The sequence below is a fragment of the Psammomys obesus genome, unplaced genomic scaffold (genome assembly GCF_907164565.1).
Source record: "Psammomys obesus unplaced genomic scaffold, mPsaObe1.curated_primary_1811, whole genome shotgun sequence".
NCBI classification, from domain to species: Eukaryota; Metazoa; Chordata; class Mammalia; order Rodentia; family Muridae; genus Psammomys; species Psammomys obesus.
This window is the reverse complement of record NW_026596079.1, coordinates 18606355-18623070: the sequence shown is the minus strand read 5'-3', so window position 1 is coordinate 18623070 and position 16716 is coordinate 18606355. Positions and strand designations below refer to the sequence as shown.

The window sequence follows — 16716 nt, the reverse complement described above, 5'->3', positions numbered from 1 at the left end:
TCACATACCCTAGAACTAAAGTTACAGATGGTTGTGAGCCATCATGTGGGTGGTGGGAACTGTACCCAGGTCTTCTGCAAGATTAACAGTGCTCTTAGCCACTGAGAAAGCTCTCCAGCCCCTGCAGGGAATGTTTGAAAACCTGTTCCTCTACACATAACAGACATCTATAATCAATCATGAGCTTATGAAGGAACTTCCTGTATACCACCAGGATTATATTCAAGCCTTTTCCTATTTTAAATTTTGATGATCTCAAGATAACTCTCCTAGACCTGTATCCTTGAAGGCAGGATATAGCTTGTAGGCCTTGGAGACTAGTCTAGCACAAACAGCCCTTACGTGTAGAACTGCACAGGGGAAAATAATGCTCTGGGGATAGAGACTATTTTTTTCTACCAAATTTCTGGGGTAGAAACTGTAGGAAACCCAGCAGAGCCCAAACACATGGGAAACTCCAGGGGTTGCTTGGTCCGAGCCTCACTGGGATTCCAAATGTCCGTCAGTCTTGGCAATGACCTGAGGGCCTTGGAAGGCAGAAGGACTAGTGGGAAGATGGGCTTTAGAAGGAGGACTGAGAGGGTGTTGTGAGAAGAATGGTTGTGGCATGGGAGAAAGTCATATGGGCAGGGAACAGATCCAAATGGCATCCTGGGGAATCTGTTTCCCCAAATTGGGGTCTCAGTTTCCCCAACTTCCAAAGCCTGTGTTTAGAATACTGACAATCCCTGTAGCTCTAACGATCTTGGACCTGCTGTGATGTGACTCAGGCCTCCTGTTTCTTCAGAAGTGTCTGTGACTTGACAGCTTTTACTGCTCTCTTATACCCCAGGCTGTTGGGCTGAACTTTCAATTGTTTGCAACATTCAAGTACTTTGTGTGGCCGCAGAGAACCCTAGACCTATTTGTAGTTTATCATCTGCTGTTGATCATATGAGCTAATAAAACTGCCATGGGATTTTCTTTTTGTTTCCAGCACTTCAAAGCCTCTACTTTTTTGGTTAAAACTCCCAGGCCAATTATTACATTAACTCCTATTAAAGGCAAGTTTGCTTGGCAGAGTTTGCTCTGTCAAAATTTTCAAACCTGAACTTTTCCAAAACCCTTGCCCAGACCTCATGCCAAGCCCTTCCTTCTGATAAACGGTTAACTGCTTGCGTGCCTTCTTCCTTTTTAATACAAACATATAAAAGGAAAAATATGTCACTCTTGTAAGTCCTAGCCAAACATTTGGCTAAATTCCATTTGTGCCTACCCCAGCCCTCATTTTCCAAAACACTGCTTTGCCCACAGTACTATAATTATATTTTATTTTTTTCCCCTCCAAACCAGTACTCTTAATTTTGTCCTTCATCCTTTATTATATAAGTTATGTTTGCCAATAAAAATTGGCTTGAAAGAATTAGATATGAAGATTGCTAAGGCAAACAAGGTTATATGCTGGGAGAACATTGGCAGGACTTGGGCAAAAAGGAAGTGTTTACTATGAAAGTCTCTTCAATATTTTCATGGATTAACACATTTCTCTTTCTGACAAATATAAAAATATAGTCCAGACTGAAGTTGAGTGTTCATGTTCTCTCTCCCTCCCTCAGGATTTCATAGACCAGGCTGCTTTCATATTTGTTATGAAGCTGAAGATGATCTTGAAGTCCCCATCCTCCTGCCTCCACTTCCCAGGTGTGCTGAGGCTACAGGCCTGAGCCATCAAGCTCCTTAAGAGTGGGGGATTTCTGTGGCAAGATCTTCTTTCTATACATCTCTGAGCCCCCTAGCAGGTTCAGGGGAGGAAAGAGAAAGGAGCAGTCCTTCAGAGTGCAGCCTCCGTGAGAGCACCCTGCGTTGGGAGTCTGATGCCAGACCCCCTGTGGAGGCCTCAACAGTTACAGTCTGCCCTCCACGTTCTTTCTAAGTCCTCGAATTCGACGAACCGCAGACGGAAAATATTTAGGAAAAAAATGCGTCTGTACTGACTGTGTACACGCTCCTTTTCTTGCCCTCGTGCCTGTGCACACAGCATCCCACGAGGTATGAGGACTGCGTAGAGGTGACCAGCAGTGCAGAGGACGTGTGTGTGGGCAACGCACAGTCACTACGCCACCGTATGCAAGACACTGAGCGTCCAGGACACCCTCAGGGTGTCTCAGAATCTGTCCCCAAGGACCGTGAGGATGATTCTTCTCATTTAGAAAACAAGGAAATGAGCACCTTGGTTGGGTAGAAGAGATGAGATAATGCATAGAAGGACTTAGCACGGTGCCCAGTAAATTTCAGTCATTTACCTTAATTACAGTTATTGACTGGACAAGCTAACCATCACACGGGAAGGAGTTATAGTACCCTAACACCTGATGCATCTATAATAATGCTTACCAAATACCAGGCCCTGTCCCAGCTGCTTTCTGCAGAGTAATTTATGCAACCTCACGCGGACGTTAAATCTCACACAGGGCTGTGAGATGGGCATCACTGTCCCTGTTTTCCAAATTCAGAAAGTGACGCATCACAGGGGGACTGAACAACCTGTCCGAATCTTGCAGTCGTTAACGTCTCCCTGTCATCCATAATCTAGGATGATATTCTCCAGTCATGTTCCCATGAACGCTGACTACGTATGTCACGCAGGCGGGGGAAGGGGGAGGGGGAGAGGGGAGCTGCTTCTTCAAATCTTCACCCCGTCAACTAGAATCCACTGGTCGCCTGTGCCAGGTACAGGACAGAAGGTAATGCTGCCTTTTCCTCTGGAGATTATAAAGCAGCGGATGGAGAGAGACGTGTATGTGAAGATATCGCTTCACTAGTCAGAGAGGTTTCTGAAACAGACTGACTGATAGGGGCTTTAAGAGATGGGATGGGTGCTCGCTTCGGCAGCACGTATACTAACATTGGAACGATACAGAGAAGATTAGCATGGCCCCTGCGCAAGGATGACACGCAAATTCGTGAAGCGTTCCATATTTTTTTTTCTAAGACAATTAGGAATAGTGCTTCCTCAAGACCCAGCTATACCACTGCTAGGTATATACCCAAAGTTTGCTCAAGTACACAAAAGGGATATTTGCTCAACCATGTTTATAGCAGCTTTATTTGTAATAGCCAGAACCTGGAAACAACCCAGATGTCCATCAACGGAGGAATGGGTACAGAAATTGTGGTATTTTTACACAATGGAATACTACTCAGCAATCAAAAAGGAGGAAATCATGAAATTTGCAGGTAAATGGTGGGACCTAGAAAAGATCATCCTGAGTGAAATATCCCAGAAGGAGAAAGACAAACATGGTATATAGTCACTTATATAGACCTATAAGATGTGATAAACATAATGAAATCTGTACACCTAAAAAAGATAATCAAGAGAGCGGACATGGGATAAGATGATCAATCCTCGTTTAGAAAGACAGATGGGATGCGCATTGAACGTATGACAGGAGTCTACTGAGCGCATTTGAAAGACTCTAACTAGCAGTGTTTTCAAAGCAAAGACTCATGACCAAACCTTTGGCAGAGTACAGGGAATCATAAGAAAGAAGGGGAGTTAGTATGATGGGGAAAGGATAGGAGCTCCACAAGGACCAAATATATCTGGGCACAGGGTCTTTTCTGAGACTGACATTGAACCAAGGACCATATATGGATATAACCTAGAACCTCTGCTTAGATGTAGCCTGTGGTAGCTCAGTAACCAATTGGTTTCCCATAGTGAGGGGAACAAGGACTATTTCTAACAGGAACTCAATGACTGGCTCTTTGGCCTCCCCACCCCCAAGGGAGGAGCAGTCCTGTTAGGCCACAGAGGAGAGCTTTGCAGCCAGTCCTGAAGATACCTGATAAAACAGGATGAGATGAATGGGGAAGAGGTCCCCCCTATCAGTGGACTTGGAAAGGGGCACGGTGGAGATGAGAGAGGGAGGGAGGGACTGGGAGGGAATGAGGGATTGGGACATGGCTGGGATACAGAGTTAATAAAATGTAACTGATAAGAAAAAAATAAAATTAAAAAAAAAAAAAAAAAAGAGAGAGATGGGATGGCTGTGAGCCAAAGGGCTCTGGGGTAGTGTGCACAGAAGTATGGGGTTCCTCTGGATCCCCTCAAGCAGATGTTGGAAGGAAGCTTCAGTGTTTGATCTCTTCTGCAGAGGACTTCATTGGATTAAAAAGCTTTTTTTTTTTTTTTTTTTTTTAATAAGCTGGGTCAGTGGATAAATAGATGGGGAAAAGTTTGGAAGCCACTGATGTTAAGCACACTTTGCCATTTTAGGTATAAATACTTCAGGCTTCTGAGTTTAGCTCTTAGCCTAATTGCTGTGTAGTGCTGAGAAGGTCACTGATCCTCTGCTCCCTACTTCAGTGCCATCCTATGAAGGGTAACAGTACTTACAATGGCTGCCTTTCAAGAGGGTTTGGGGATCAACTGAGGGGGGTGTTAAGTAAGAAAGGCCTTGAAGTACAAGGATTGGGAGACTGCGGTAGGCAACACAGTCATTTGAAGAGGCCAGAGGAAACACAGCCCAGGGCAAGCAGGGCCATCTGAACGGGTGCTCCAAAGTTACTAGAGGGAAGATGCCATTGGAACAAATGGGTCTTGCTCATTTTTATCACTGGCTGGGAATTTTCTCGGGGGACTAAGCCAGGAAATATTCAGTGCAGGTCACAGAGAATGCTGGCAATCAGTTCTATGTGAGTCTTCTGTGAGAGAAGAGTGGATTTCTGGTCTTAAATGGCCATTGTTAAGCTATCGCCATACTTCAGAGATGAGACTCAGATAAATTATTAAATTATACTGTTCATAATAAATGCTTAATTTTCCTAAAACAATCCAACAATGGGGGTAATCTCTGAAAGATGACCTGCTTTTGGGCTCTGCTCTGCTCTCTGTGCACATGTGTTTGCAGGCACGTGCCTATGTGCACAAGCAGGGGCATTGTAGCCTAAGTGACTAAGTGACTAAGTGACTAAGTGACAGGGAAGCCACATAACTAGAGGTTTCTAATCATTCCCTCTGCTTTAAAATTAAAACAAAAACAAAAACCAAGATGCAGAAAAATCATTAACTGTAAAGAAAGAATGTGCTTTTTGTAAATAGCCTATGGCAAAGTAATTATGCAGACGAGGTCACGGGGTTTTCTGCATGTCCCCTTCACCTGACACATGGTGCAATTTTTTTACAAACTGTGTGGGTCCCGGAAGCCACTTAACTAGGCCAGCACGTGATTAGATAAGTGAGCAAAGTGTTGTGTGAGCCTCCCGAGTGTGCCTGTCCACCGGTGAGCAGTGAGAGATTACGCCAGCCACACACAGTTTTGTGTGTGCCTTAAGATGATAGGAGCCAACAGTGAGCTTTTATTTCAAAAGCCAAAAGAAGTGTCTGATCGATCGATCTATCTATCTATCTATCTATCTATCTATCTATCTATCTATCTATCTATCTATCTATCTATCTATAGCCATATACCAGTAATCTATAGGCCTTTAGCCCAGTCTTGCTCAGCATTTTCTTACATGTATGTTCAGGCTCGATTCAAAGGCATCCTTTGTCATCACCACCAATAAATGGAACTGAAATTGTAAAAGGCTGGTGGTACCAGTTCTCCGAGCTACTGTCTTCAGGGTTCTATTGTATTGAAGGCAGTATCCCCAATCCACAAACAGCTCATTCTTTTTGAGGAAATGAGCGGAGAGCTCCCCAAGGCCCCACTGAAGACTTCAGCAGGACACCCCGCCCCCGACAGCTATGTTCCTTTTTTTTTGCACGATGCTGCAGTTGGCTGTCATCCTTCACATTCCTTCCACCTGTCTTGCCAAATTCTTCTTCCCACTCCCCCTAGCAGGACGCCCCTCACACCACCCTCAGCACAAGGATGCTGCATCAAATCAGAGGGAACCAACTCCTGCATCACCAGAGCAGACGCTGTGTCCTGGACTCCTGCTCAGCGTCTGAGCGGAGGAAACCACAGTGGGGTGAGTGGGGCTGGCACTTACCCTGCTGATCTGGATGCTATTCAGCTGCTGCTGCCAGTGCAGAATGGTCTCCATCCGATAAACCCACATGTTAATGTTGCCCACCAGCACGGACTTGCCAACTCTCTGGACCAGTGTGCACAAGGATGTATAGAGGGTCTGGAGAAGTTCCCTTATGAGCCTTATGTTTTGCTGGTCTTCAAGGACTTGAGCGGAAAAAAAATGAAATTGAAGTTATGTTACTGAAACCAGGCATGTTACAAATGGGCTTTTCTTCTTCGGTGTCTGCTCCTATTACCGGGCGCTGCCTGTTAGGATTCCGGCTTCTTTCTCACCAGTGTTTATTCTATACTTGGCTAATGGGTCTAGTTTCCATCATCTAGGTCCCTCTTTGTTCTCTTCTCCCTGGGTTTCTAAAGAGCTCTTTTCTGTTTCCATTGCTCCACCAGCGTCAAGAGTCCACCTGATCAGAAAGTGGTTTTTTTGTTCAGTGGCTTTTTTTTTTGACATCCTTTTAGATCAATGGAAAACTGTAGTTTTGGGGTTCAGAAGGTTGGATTCTAATCTTGTCTAGCTAATCTCTGGGCAATCATTTCTCATGTACCTCAGATCTCCTATGTGTGAAATGACTCAGTTGAGCCTGAGGTCTAAGGTTCCCCTCCAGTTCAAATAGTCTATGCCTCAAATCTGCCTTGCACACAGCTCCATTTCCTAGGGCTACAGAGGCTCTATGGTGAAGGGTGGGGCATATGTCCTCATCGGTGGCACCTTTTTCTGAGCTGGAACCTGGTACCCCTGAAATTCTGCTGACATTATTCATTTCCATCCACTCACATTCCTTTAAATCTAGTGACATGTTACTTGAGAAAATCCACCTGCCTATTCCCACACCTATAAAAAGGGCTGAGAGGGCAGGGGATCTCACCTTTCAGCACTACTTTTTCCAAAATGTTCATGAAGTTCTTTTGGGCGATGCCACTCAGGGATGTGAGCTGTGACTTTGCTATCAGCTCCAACAGCTGTGGATAAAAATAGAAGTTGCCAGGCTTAGAATACAGAGATATTTTTCTCCTCTAATCTTTACTTTTGGGTCACATGATGTGCAGAAACAGACTGATGGGAGAGACAGAGAGATAAACGGCAGGCAAGGGCACTAGGCAATAGAAAGCAGATGCTCAGAGTGAAAGACAAATGGTGGTAATTCAAAACCAGGAGTCAGGCTGAATATTTAATTGCTTTTTTTCCCTCATATATAAAGGGTTTGGGCTTCAGCCAGGGCTAATCCATTCCATTCAGCACACTTTGGAAAGGAGAGCTGACAGTATTCCGAAGGGAACAGAACCTCTCATGACCTGTGAGCACCGGAGCTCTGCATAATCACCCCCCAGGGGGACTGTTCTTGCCCCAACTTGAACTTTCATCTACTGGCACCCACTGCTCTGAGGCCACAGCAAAGCTTCTGTTTGGGGACCACGTGCATGACCCGAGGAAGGGATGTTTTTTTTTTTTTTTCTAGACACTGCCTGCTTTTCATGTTTGATAAGCCTACCTGATTATTAGACTCCTTTGTTGCATTTGCCTTTTTAATAGAAAGATGCCAAGGAATAGAAACTGAGGTGTATAGTGTGTTTACCTATCTCTCCCCAGAGGCTCAAGGGAGAGCCCTTGTCTCTGTCAGCTTTGATGCAGTCTTTTAAAAGTTTTAATTATATTTTATGCCTAAATGTGTATAAGTGTACCATGTGTGTTCCTGGTGCCAATGGAGGACAGAAGAGAACATTAGATTCCCTGGAACTAGAGTTACAGACAGTTTGTGAGCCGCCACATGGATGCTGGAACTGAACCCAGGTCCTCTAGAAGAGCAGCAAGTGCTCTTCATGGCTGAGCCATCTCTCTAGCCCCTGAGATGGAGTCCTGTCGACAGAGTCTTAATTTGTGGTTAGGGGTGTGCCACTAAATGTATTCTGTTACCTGGGCTCTTCATCTTTATGAATAATATTCAGGGTCTTTGAGGCTGTGAGCTTTCTTTTCCTTCCTTCGTTCCTTCCTTCTTCCTACCTGCCTGCCTCTTTTTCTTTCTTTCTAGATTTATTTATTTATTAGGTATACAATGTCCTGTCTGCATGTACACCTGCATGTCAGAAGAGGGCATCAGATATCATCACAGATGGTTTGAGCCACCATGTGGTTTCTGAGAACTGAACTCAGGACCTCTGAAAGAGCAGCCTGTGCTCCAAATCTCTGAGCCATCTCTCCAGCACAAGGCTGTGAGCTTTCAATGAGACAGTGTACACAAAACCCTCACCAAGGGCCTGACATAAGTTAGATGCTGAAGTTTGGTTTTTCAAAGGCCTATGTTAATTTCTATTACCACTATTATTGCCAAAAAGAAAGAAAATATAATAATTGAAGTTTATGGTCTTTATTTTAATCTTTCCTTCTAGAGAAAAATTCTGTACAGAGATGGCACATCATTAAAAACAAACCAAAGATTCTATTGTTGAAAAATAGAATGGCAAGGGGTCTTAGAGATCATCTAGTTCAACCTACTTCTCAGATGAATAAAGTGAGGCTCATAAGTATATACTAGGACAAATGAAATGGCTTAATAGGTAAAGACACTTGTTATCCACTTGGGAGACAGAGGCAGGCGGGTCACTGTGAATTTGAGGCCAGCCTAGTCTATAAAGTGAGTCTAGGACAGGCAAGTCCACACAGAGAAACCCTGTCTAGAAAAAAAACAAAAAGACAAGACACTTGGTATCAAGCCTGACAGCCTGAGCTAGATCCCCAAAGCACATGATACAAGGGGAGAACTATAATGTTGTTCTCTGAGCAGCACATGTTCCCATCCACATACATGTTGGCCACACACAGGCAGGCATGTATGTATACGCAAACACACAATAAATAAGTGGAAAAAAAATTAACAAAGACTCTTTATGAAGTACTTCACAACCAGTGAAAGGACTCGGCTGTATTTTTTTTAGCCACATAGGAAAGTAAGAGGACACATTGTATGTATCAGAGACTCACCATACAGAAAAGGTTAATATAAAGTTAAAAAAGCTAATTTCATCAGAAATAAGACAAATCAAGTCCCCAAGAAAAACCAAAGAGACTCAGGCTTAGTAAACCAAGAACCCCAATAAGGAAGAGACACGAGAGGTAACAGAAGTGAATATGATCAAAACACATAATTTACATATATGAAAACATCATAATCAAATTTATTATTGTGTATAACTAATATATGCTAATTCTAAAAAGCCCTCATATCTGTATTTTTGAAATCTCTGCCCCTAGGAAAACGTTCTCAGTGGAATCTTTGGCTCTTTCCTATTGCAAAATTTAACAGGCTCTCCTTTGATCTGGAACAAAATTTTCAGTCTTTTTTTTTTTCTTTCTTTCTTTCTTTTTGAGACAGGGGCCTCACATAGTTCAGGCTTCAAACTTAATCCCTAGCTAAGGATTACCTTGAACTTCTGTTCCTCTGTTTTCTCCCTCCCTAGTGCTGGGATCACTGGTGCATCCCGTCACGCTTGGCTTATGAGATGCTGGCAATTAAGCACTGGCCTTCCTGCATGCCAAGCAAGCATTCTACCACGTGGGCTACAGCCTCGGCCCTGGGAAGCTTCCTGAGAGCACTTCACCAGATCGGGCCCTGCCTGATCTCCTGTGAGATCACTCATCAATGGACTAGGATATTGTATTGGATGCTGGAACCAAGGCAGAAGGAGGAAACAAAGTAAAATCCAAAAATCTGCACCTCAAAAACAAAGCTATAAGAGAACACAAGAAATGAAAACAAAAGCAAAGACTGCTGGAAAGAACTAACTTTGGACCCATGCCCTGGGTCAGTACTTCTCAACCTGTGGGTTACCACCCCTTTGGCAACTCTCTGTCTCCAGAAATATTTACATTACAATTCGTAACAGTAGCAAACTTCCAGTTAGAAAGTAGCAATGAGAGTAATTTTATGGTTGGGGGTCACCACAACACTGGGGACTGTATTAAGAGGGTTGCGGCATTAGGAAGGCTGAGAACCACAGCCCTAGATGGTTTAGAGCAGCTCCGTGTCCCAGGCCCTTACCTAAACATTTGTCCCTATTGAGCCCCTTCAGCCCCTGTCAAACCACATGTAGACCTAATTCCTTAAACATAGTTTTCCTTTCAATTGGAAACAAAAAGTTTTAAACCTCACGTCTTCCTGCTGGGTTTGCTGTGTTTCACACATACGGGGAGGGGGTGGTGTGGCCTCTTGATTTGGAGGAGGAGGAGATGGTGGTGGTGACGCTGCTGTGTTGAATTTATTGCCCGAGACCTAAACTTAGAAGCCAGGAGCTGACAAGCAGGACGCTGACAAGCAAGGCATCAAAACACACCCTGGTGGCGGCCCTGTCCATCCATAGTGACCACAGGGCTCTGTGCCCATCTGGTTTAGTTCTGCCACCAATCAGCACATGACAGTGGAAAGAGGAACACAAACCTTTCATTTTCTCCCTAAGCAACAGCAGCCTCTAGAAGGCCAGGCTGACGGTTTATTAATACCGAGAGCCTCACATGACTAGCATAAAGCAAGATGAAAGAAAACAAAAGCCTGAAGTCTGGAGCCTGCTCCTGCAGGGCAGGCGGCTGAGCACTGTGACTCATCTTTGGGTAGGAGGTAAGGCAGGGGGCAGCCTGGGGTTCAGCCAGAAATGCATTCAAAACATGGGCACCACGTGACCACCAGCTAACCCAGCCTGTCAGTCTGAATCTCATCTAAAAAGGCATCAATCACAAGGAAAAATAAATAAGTAAATAAAATCTCTGCAGCGTTCATCTAAGAAACCTCTGTCAACAGTATGTTTAGGGGAAGCAAGAGCGTCTGTGGGGCTGAGATTATCTTCCTTAACTGAGGAGGGAGAGGGACATAGTGGCAAACTGTCAGCTGACAGGAGGGTGACATGTCAACCCTCCTTCCCTTGGTTCACCCTATCTTCAGGGAAAGTCCCAGCTTTCACTGCTAGGCAGCTGTGGAGCCCTGGAACCGGAGAATTGGATTCTCTGTCTGGGTGACCTTTATAACTGTCATTCATTTAGTAAGAATCTCTGTGTGTCCACTCTGTCCAAGCACTGAGGCAGAGGACAGGGGAGGATGTCAAAACACATGATCCCCAGACTCATGGAGTTTACTGTCTAGTCATCTAGCTTGCTTTTGTATTTCTAAATTCCCCAAAAAACAAAACAATAAAAAAAGTCTACAGGAAACACAAAACAACAATAGCAAAAAAACTACCTAAAGGAGTGTTATGAGGCTCAAGTGAGATAAAAATAACAACTTACTGTATCAACTGTAAAGTGTTATTATCACTATTAAAATTATTCTAAGGTGACAGACAAAGCTGTGACATTTTATGCAAGGACTGGCTCTAAATTCTTGAGGAGCATAATACAGATTTTAAAAAGTGATTTTGTAAAAACCTCCAAAGTATGTGTGGTTTGTTCCTCACGCTGCAGTAAGTGAAAAAGAAAAAAAAAAAAAAAAAAGAAAAGCAAACAATGTTTCAGTGTTGGGTGAATTTTGTTTTTAGATGCCAATAAAACTTTTGTTTGAAAAAAAAAATTATTCCCCCATCCCCAATTCCAGTCTTTTAGAGAAGTTTAAGATTGACAGCTGGAGTAGGCAAACCTTTTAAAGGGCCAAATAGTAACTGATTTTTTTAGTTTGTCTTTTGAGACAAGGTTTCTCTGTGAAATAGCCCTAGCTGTCCTGGAACTCACACTCTAGACCAGGTTGGCTTCAAACTCACAGTGATCCACCTGCGTCTGCCTCTTGAGTACTGGGGTTAAAGGAGTGCACCACCATGCCCGGCCCCCAAACAGTAACTGTTTTAAGGTTCATGGGCCAAACAGTCTTCATACTAAAATTGGTCTGCAGTTGTAGCATAAGAGCAACCAGATACTATGTAAACTAATATGCACTTGTGTGTATCAACAAAACTTTATTTATAAAAACAAATGCAGGGCCAGATGTGGAGGGCCTGGGGTCACTTCTGGTACACCTCATAGAGATTATAACTAAAGGTCCAGAGTCAAACTGCCTTCTTCAGTTTTTCTATTTATAAACTCTGTATAATGATTAAAATTAAAACTTTAAAATTGTGAAGATCAAACAGTTCATCAAGCACTCACAATGTTCCAGGTACCAAGAATACACTTAGTAGCTACAGAAAAGGACAGCTAGATAAAATTATTGCCAGGCACAAAATAGCGAACTACTAGGGTCAAGTACAGCTTGTTTAAAGACTATTTCAATTGTGCATGTTGTCAACTAGATGCTTTCAGACTTTAATATTCCTCTGACATCTTATTTCATTTGTGATGCATTTAACAGCTCTCTGTTGATACATTTCATGACTTTCAGAGGTCCTGCTCCCAGGAAGTCATATTTTGCTAACAACAATGGATATTTACTGTGTGAAGAGATGGCACCACACAGTTTCACCTGTATGGTCTCAGTTTTCAATGACAAGGAGGTTAAGTTCCCCATTTGACAAATGCAGATGCTGAGGCTCAGAGAAGTCAGGCAGCAGTAGTAAACTGGGGAGTCAAGACTTCCGTTTAGATATGTCTAACAGAGAATATATACTTGGATAATTAATAATTCAGCACGTAGGGCCAAACTGTAGTCTAACAATTGTTGCAATACTTGTCACTGTCCCGGGAAAGACTCTGGAAATTTTATATCTGCACGGTGCTATGATCAACTTCCATGCTGAGGTGAAATAGTGCCCTCAGAATATTACTAACACATTTAGAAAGAGGCAATGGTTTTGGGTTAACCAAGGTGCCTACCTCTTATATCCATACAACTCTCCTGTCAAGAACACATGGGTAGTGCCATGTGATACCAACAATGATGGGGATGGATCGGTCTATCATTCTTGTTGTTAAGAGAGCTGTTTGCCCCAGAGAGTAGATTTGTATATAGTAATTTGTTTACCAAGATGACTGGGCCAACTGGATCCTTTGCTCCTAGCCACAATAGAAGGAGAGAGTGGAGGAAAAGTCTTGTTTGGAAGTAGCTGTTTTCTGCCGAGTAAATTTTAGCTCAGGGCTCAGTAATTTGTGGCCGTGTTGAAGGAAGAGGCAGAGGTGGAGGGGAGCAGGCAGGCAAACTCTTGGCTGCCCCTGAATGCCATGTCAGTGTGAGTGGGCAGTGGTGGGATCTGCCATGATTGGTAGGGATTCACTGCACAGTGAAAGAATGAAGCTTTGCTACTGGAGGGAGGGGGTGGTCATCACATGTCCAAACCACATCCTGCCCTTCAGCCTCAGCTCATGCTGGTTTCGGAGATGATGAATTGGAGAAAAGTCTAGCTGCAAGCTGTTGAGGGGCTCCGGGAGTCCTGCCTGGGGAGACAGCTGTAGAGTACAAGCCTGTTAGCCTTTTTGCTGTGGGAAGGCTCCTCAGCCATCTAGGCTTGAACACCCCCTGCCACCATGTGGCTCTCCAGCTCTGCTTCCCTGCTCTGCTCCTCGTGCAACTGCAGCCATCAAAAGCCACTCCTCCTTCCTGATACAAAAAGGGTTATTAGCATAGCGGGAGAGGTTTTGCAGCTTACTCTGAACCAATCAGACTCAAATAGATCTCCTCTGACATCTTACATGAAAATCACCACCACTCCCATCTAAGTTCCCCCACCCTCTACTGTTCCTTTATAACAGCTTCACTAACCTTCACATACTTGCTGCCTGCCCAATTAGAAGCTCTCCCTCAAAACCCCAAATGGAACCTGGTTTTCTCCTTCACATGCCGGTCGCGCCACATGTACTCGGTTTTTACACATTTGTCTTTGCAAATCAAAGAGTATTATTTCTGGAAGTGTTCTGGAAACAGTTGACATCAATACCTTGCTGCTTGGGATAAGGTGCTTCGTGACAGTCTAGTGACATGATTCTAGATTGCCTGAACTTTCAGGCTGGAGGCCATCTAGTGTCAGAGTGGTACTCCAAGAGCTGCTCAGGGGGCTTAGGAGGAAGTTACCTACCATGAAAACAATCTCAAACACTCCCTGAAGGGCAAGCAAGCCTGATTTCTACAGGGTTGTTGACAATCAAACCTTCAGAAGTATTGGTAAAAATAGCAGCTCCCACTTCCTGTCAGTTTAAAAGGTCAAACCCAAATGGAGGTTGACCATGTATATTCTATCTCATGAGGGATATTGTTAAGACTCTATATAAATATGTTTGTGTCTTGGCTGAATGTGATGGCATATGCCTTTAATCCTAGCACTTGAGAGGCAGAGACAGGTGGATCTCTGTCAGTTGGAGGTCAGCCTGGTCTACAGAGAGACCCTGTCTCAAAAGACAAACAAGCAAACAATAAGAGAAAAGAATAGATTTGTGTCTACATTCTTCCATCTCCTAGAAAGAGGCTCTTCATAACTTGCCTGGAAAATCTGCCAGCATGATCAAAAGCAGAGAAGAGTTCCAGTACCAAGAAGCCCAAGCTATGCCTCACGTGCTCAGTGTCCAAGCTGGGTGTCCACTGGAAGGTGGTGTCATTTGTAACAAGCTTTCAGTTACATTAGGCAGCACCTCTGCCCGCACTGAGTACTGTGCAGTTCCAAGATCCTTATTTATTCAATGGATAACACAGATCACAAGCCTGGAAAGCTTTGTCCTGACTTTGAGCTTGAACACTGGCAGATTGTAAGAAGAAAAATTTTCAGCCACATTAATAATCTCCAGGCATGTCAAGATTGAGTAAATATTATTTGCAAGTGAAACAGCTCTTGAACTAAGGGAGTTAAAATAATGAGGAGGGCCAAGTTTAGATGAATTAATTGTATCCCCAGCCCAGAGAAACTAGTCTCTCCATCCTTCATCTATCCCAGTTATTTTGGAACATACAAAAAGGGTCCCTGATTCCTGTTGTCATGTCTTCCTCGTGACACTGTTTAAACTGAGCTCCCCAACTCACCAGCATGGCCTCATCTACTCCAGAATGGGCACCCCTATGGTTCCACAAGGCTGAATGTGACACTGTTCTCAGCCTCAAGCCTTCATCACTCCCCTTCGCTTTCATCCCTTCTGATCTCCAGGTTTCAGCACACCTTTTTTTTTTTTTTTTTTTTTTTTTTTACCTTCCTGCAAAGCTTTCCACCTGTCTCTCCATCTGGCCAAATACCGGCCAACTCTGAAGGAAGCATCTCAGGTTCTGCTTTTTTCAAGAAGCCCAATTCAGTGCTCATAGAAAGCACCAAACCCAATGGTTTGTGTATGTCGGGGACTGAAACATCTGGAAGCAGAGTCTAGGCCCCACGAAATTCTCAAGGCACACTGGTATGTGGGCTCAGTACAAATTAGGGCTTCACTTGAAGTGAAGTATTCACTTGAAGCATTTTTGCCATGTACAGGATATAGCAGGAGGATGACGTCAACTCTTTCCACCTTGACACTGGAGACCTTTTGCAGAATCTGGAGGCCTTTGATTCTGGGTCACAGTATAATATCAGGACCAGTATCTTCATGAGCATCCTTCTTGGATGGGCACTGAACTCTTAAATACTTAAAAAACTCAGTTCACCTATTCACTCTGTAGTTAGGTACTGACTCAGCCTAGAATCCAAAGTGGACTTCAACATAAAATACATTTCTAAGACCTGTGCTACTATGGGTTTAGATTCTGGGTCCCCACAAAACAAAAGAGCACGTTTTTTGACCTGTAGCTTCTAAAGTGGGACAAGAAAAGTCAGCTAGAAAAAGATGGAAACAATGCAACCCAAATCATTTCTGAGAGTCATTTCAAGATAGGCTCATGCTGCTGTTCTGTTGCTCCTACAGTGGCTGACCCCCTTCCCACTATTTCAAACACCACTAGTTTTAAGACCCTGACGGCTGAGGCCACCTTCCACCTCAGGAAGGCCACCAAGTGTGTGAAGCACCAGATGAGTCCAAGGTTACTGCGGCCGAGGAACCTGCACAAAGAGCCAGGCTATTATGCCTCACACAGCCCACTGGGGCTTGGCAGAAGCAGGCCCTTCATTTCAGTCCTGGGTTTAAATTTGACTCACTGGCTCATATTTGGTCTTTTGTTTGCCAAACCACCCATCAACTTAAACTGAAACATGTTTTTGGAAATGCACATTTTCGGGGCCGTAAGAATGCAGCAACTTGCTAGAACTATTCAAATAGATTTAGGGTGGCAGCGTAGTAAAAAACAAGAGTGTCCCTTGGGGTTGTGATGTTCTTTTGCTCTAGAGGGACACAGACAGCAGGGCTATAGGCTTTCTTTGTCCTTCCTGCATCACTAGCACGCAGGGACCAGTTCACCCCAGTCAGGAAGTGGGTATTCACGTTTGGCATGGACTTCCTGGGTTGATAATTGCAGCTATAGTTGCCAGGTGGCTGGTGTCATTTTCATCCCATAGAAGAACTGAGAGTGATGGTCAGAGTTATTATGGATGGCATCATGGTCTTTTCCTGTGAATACGCATCCATGTACAAGCAGACGGTTATGTGATATAAAAGAAGGCAGAGGGCAGCATGACGATGCAATGGGTAAACACGATTGCTCAAACACAAGCCTGATGACCGGAGCTCAGTCTCTGGAATCCACAATGGAAGGAGAAAACTAATGCTCAAGAGTTGTCCTGTGACCTCCATGCATATGTTGTAGCAGGTGCATGTCCGCATTCACAGGCACACAGCATAGGCAACACACACACACACACACACACACACACACACACACACACACACACA

At 44.0% G+C, this 16716-nt stretch overlaps 1 protein-coding gene and 1 non-coding gene across 2 annotated transcripts in view; one reads left to right on the top strand and one right to left on the bottom strand.

Moving 5' to 3' along the window:
- Fbxo32 (F-box protein 32) overlaps positions 1 to 16716 on the bottom strand; it is a 39597-nt gene that overhangs the window by 8953 nt on the left and 13928 nt on the right. Inside the window, exons 5-6 of the mRNA XM_055626558.1 lie at positions 6887 to 6980; positions 5983 to 6167 (exon numbers count right to left, since the gene is read on the bottom strand). Of these exons, the coding sequence (XP_055482533.1) occupies positions 5983 to 6167; positions 6887 to 6980 (279 nt within the window). The remainder of the gene's footprint in view (positions 1 to 5982; positions 6168 to 6886; positions 6981 to 16716) is intronic.
- LOC129690921 (U6 spliceosomal RNA) lies at positions 2856 to 2962 on the top strand. The gene has a single exon (XR_008722374.1). It is a non-coding gene; the product is annotated as a U6 spliceosomal RNA (small nuclear RNA).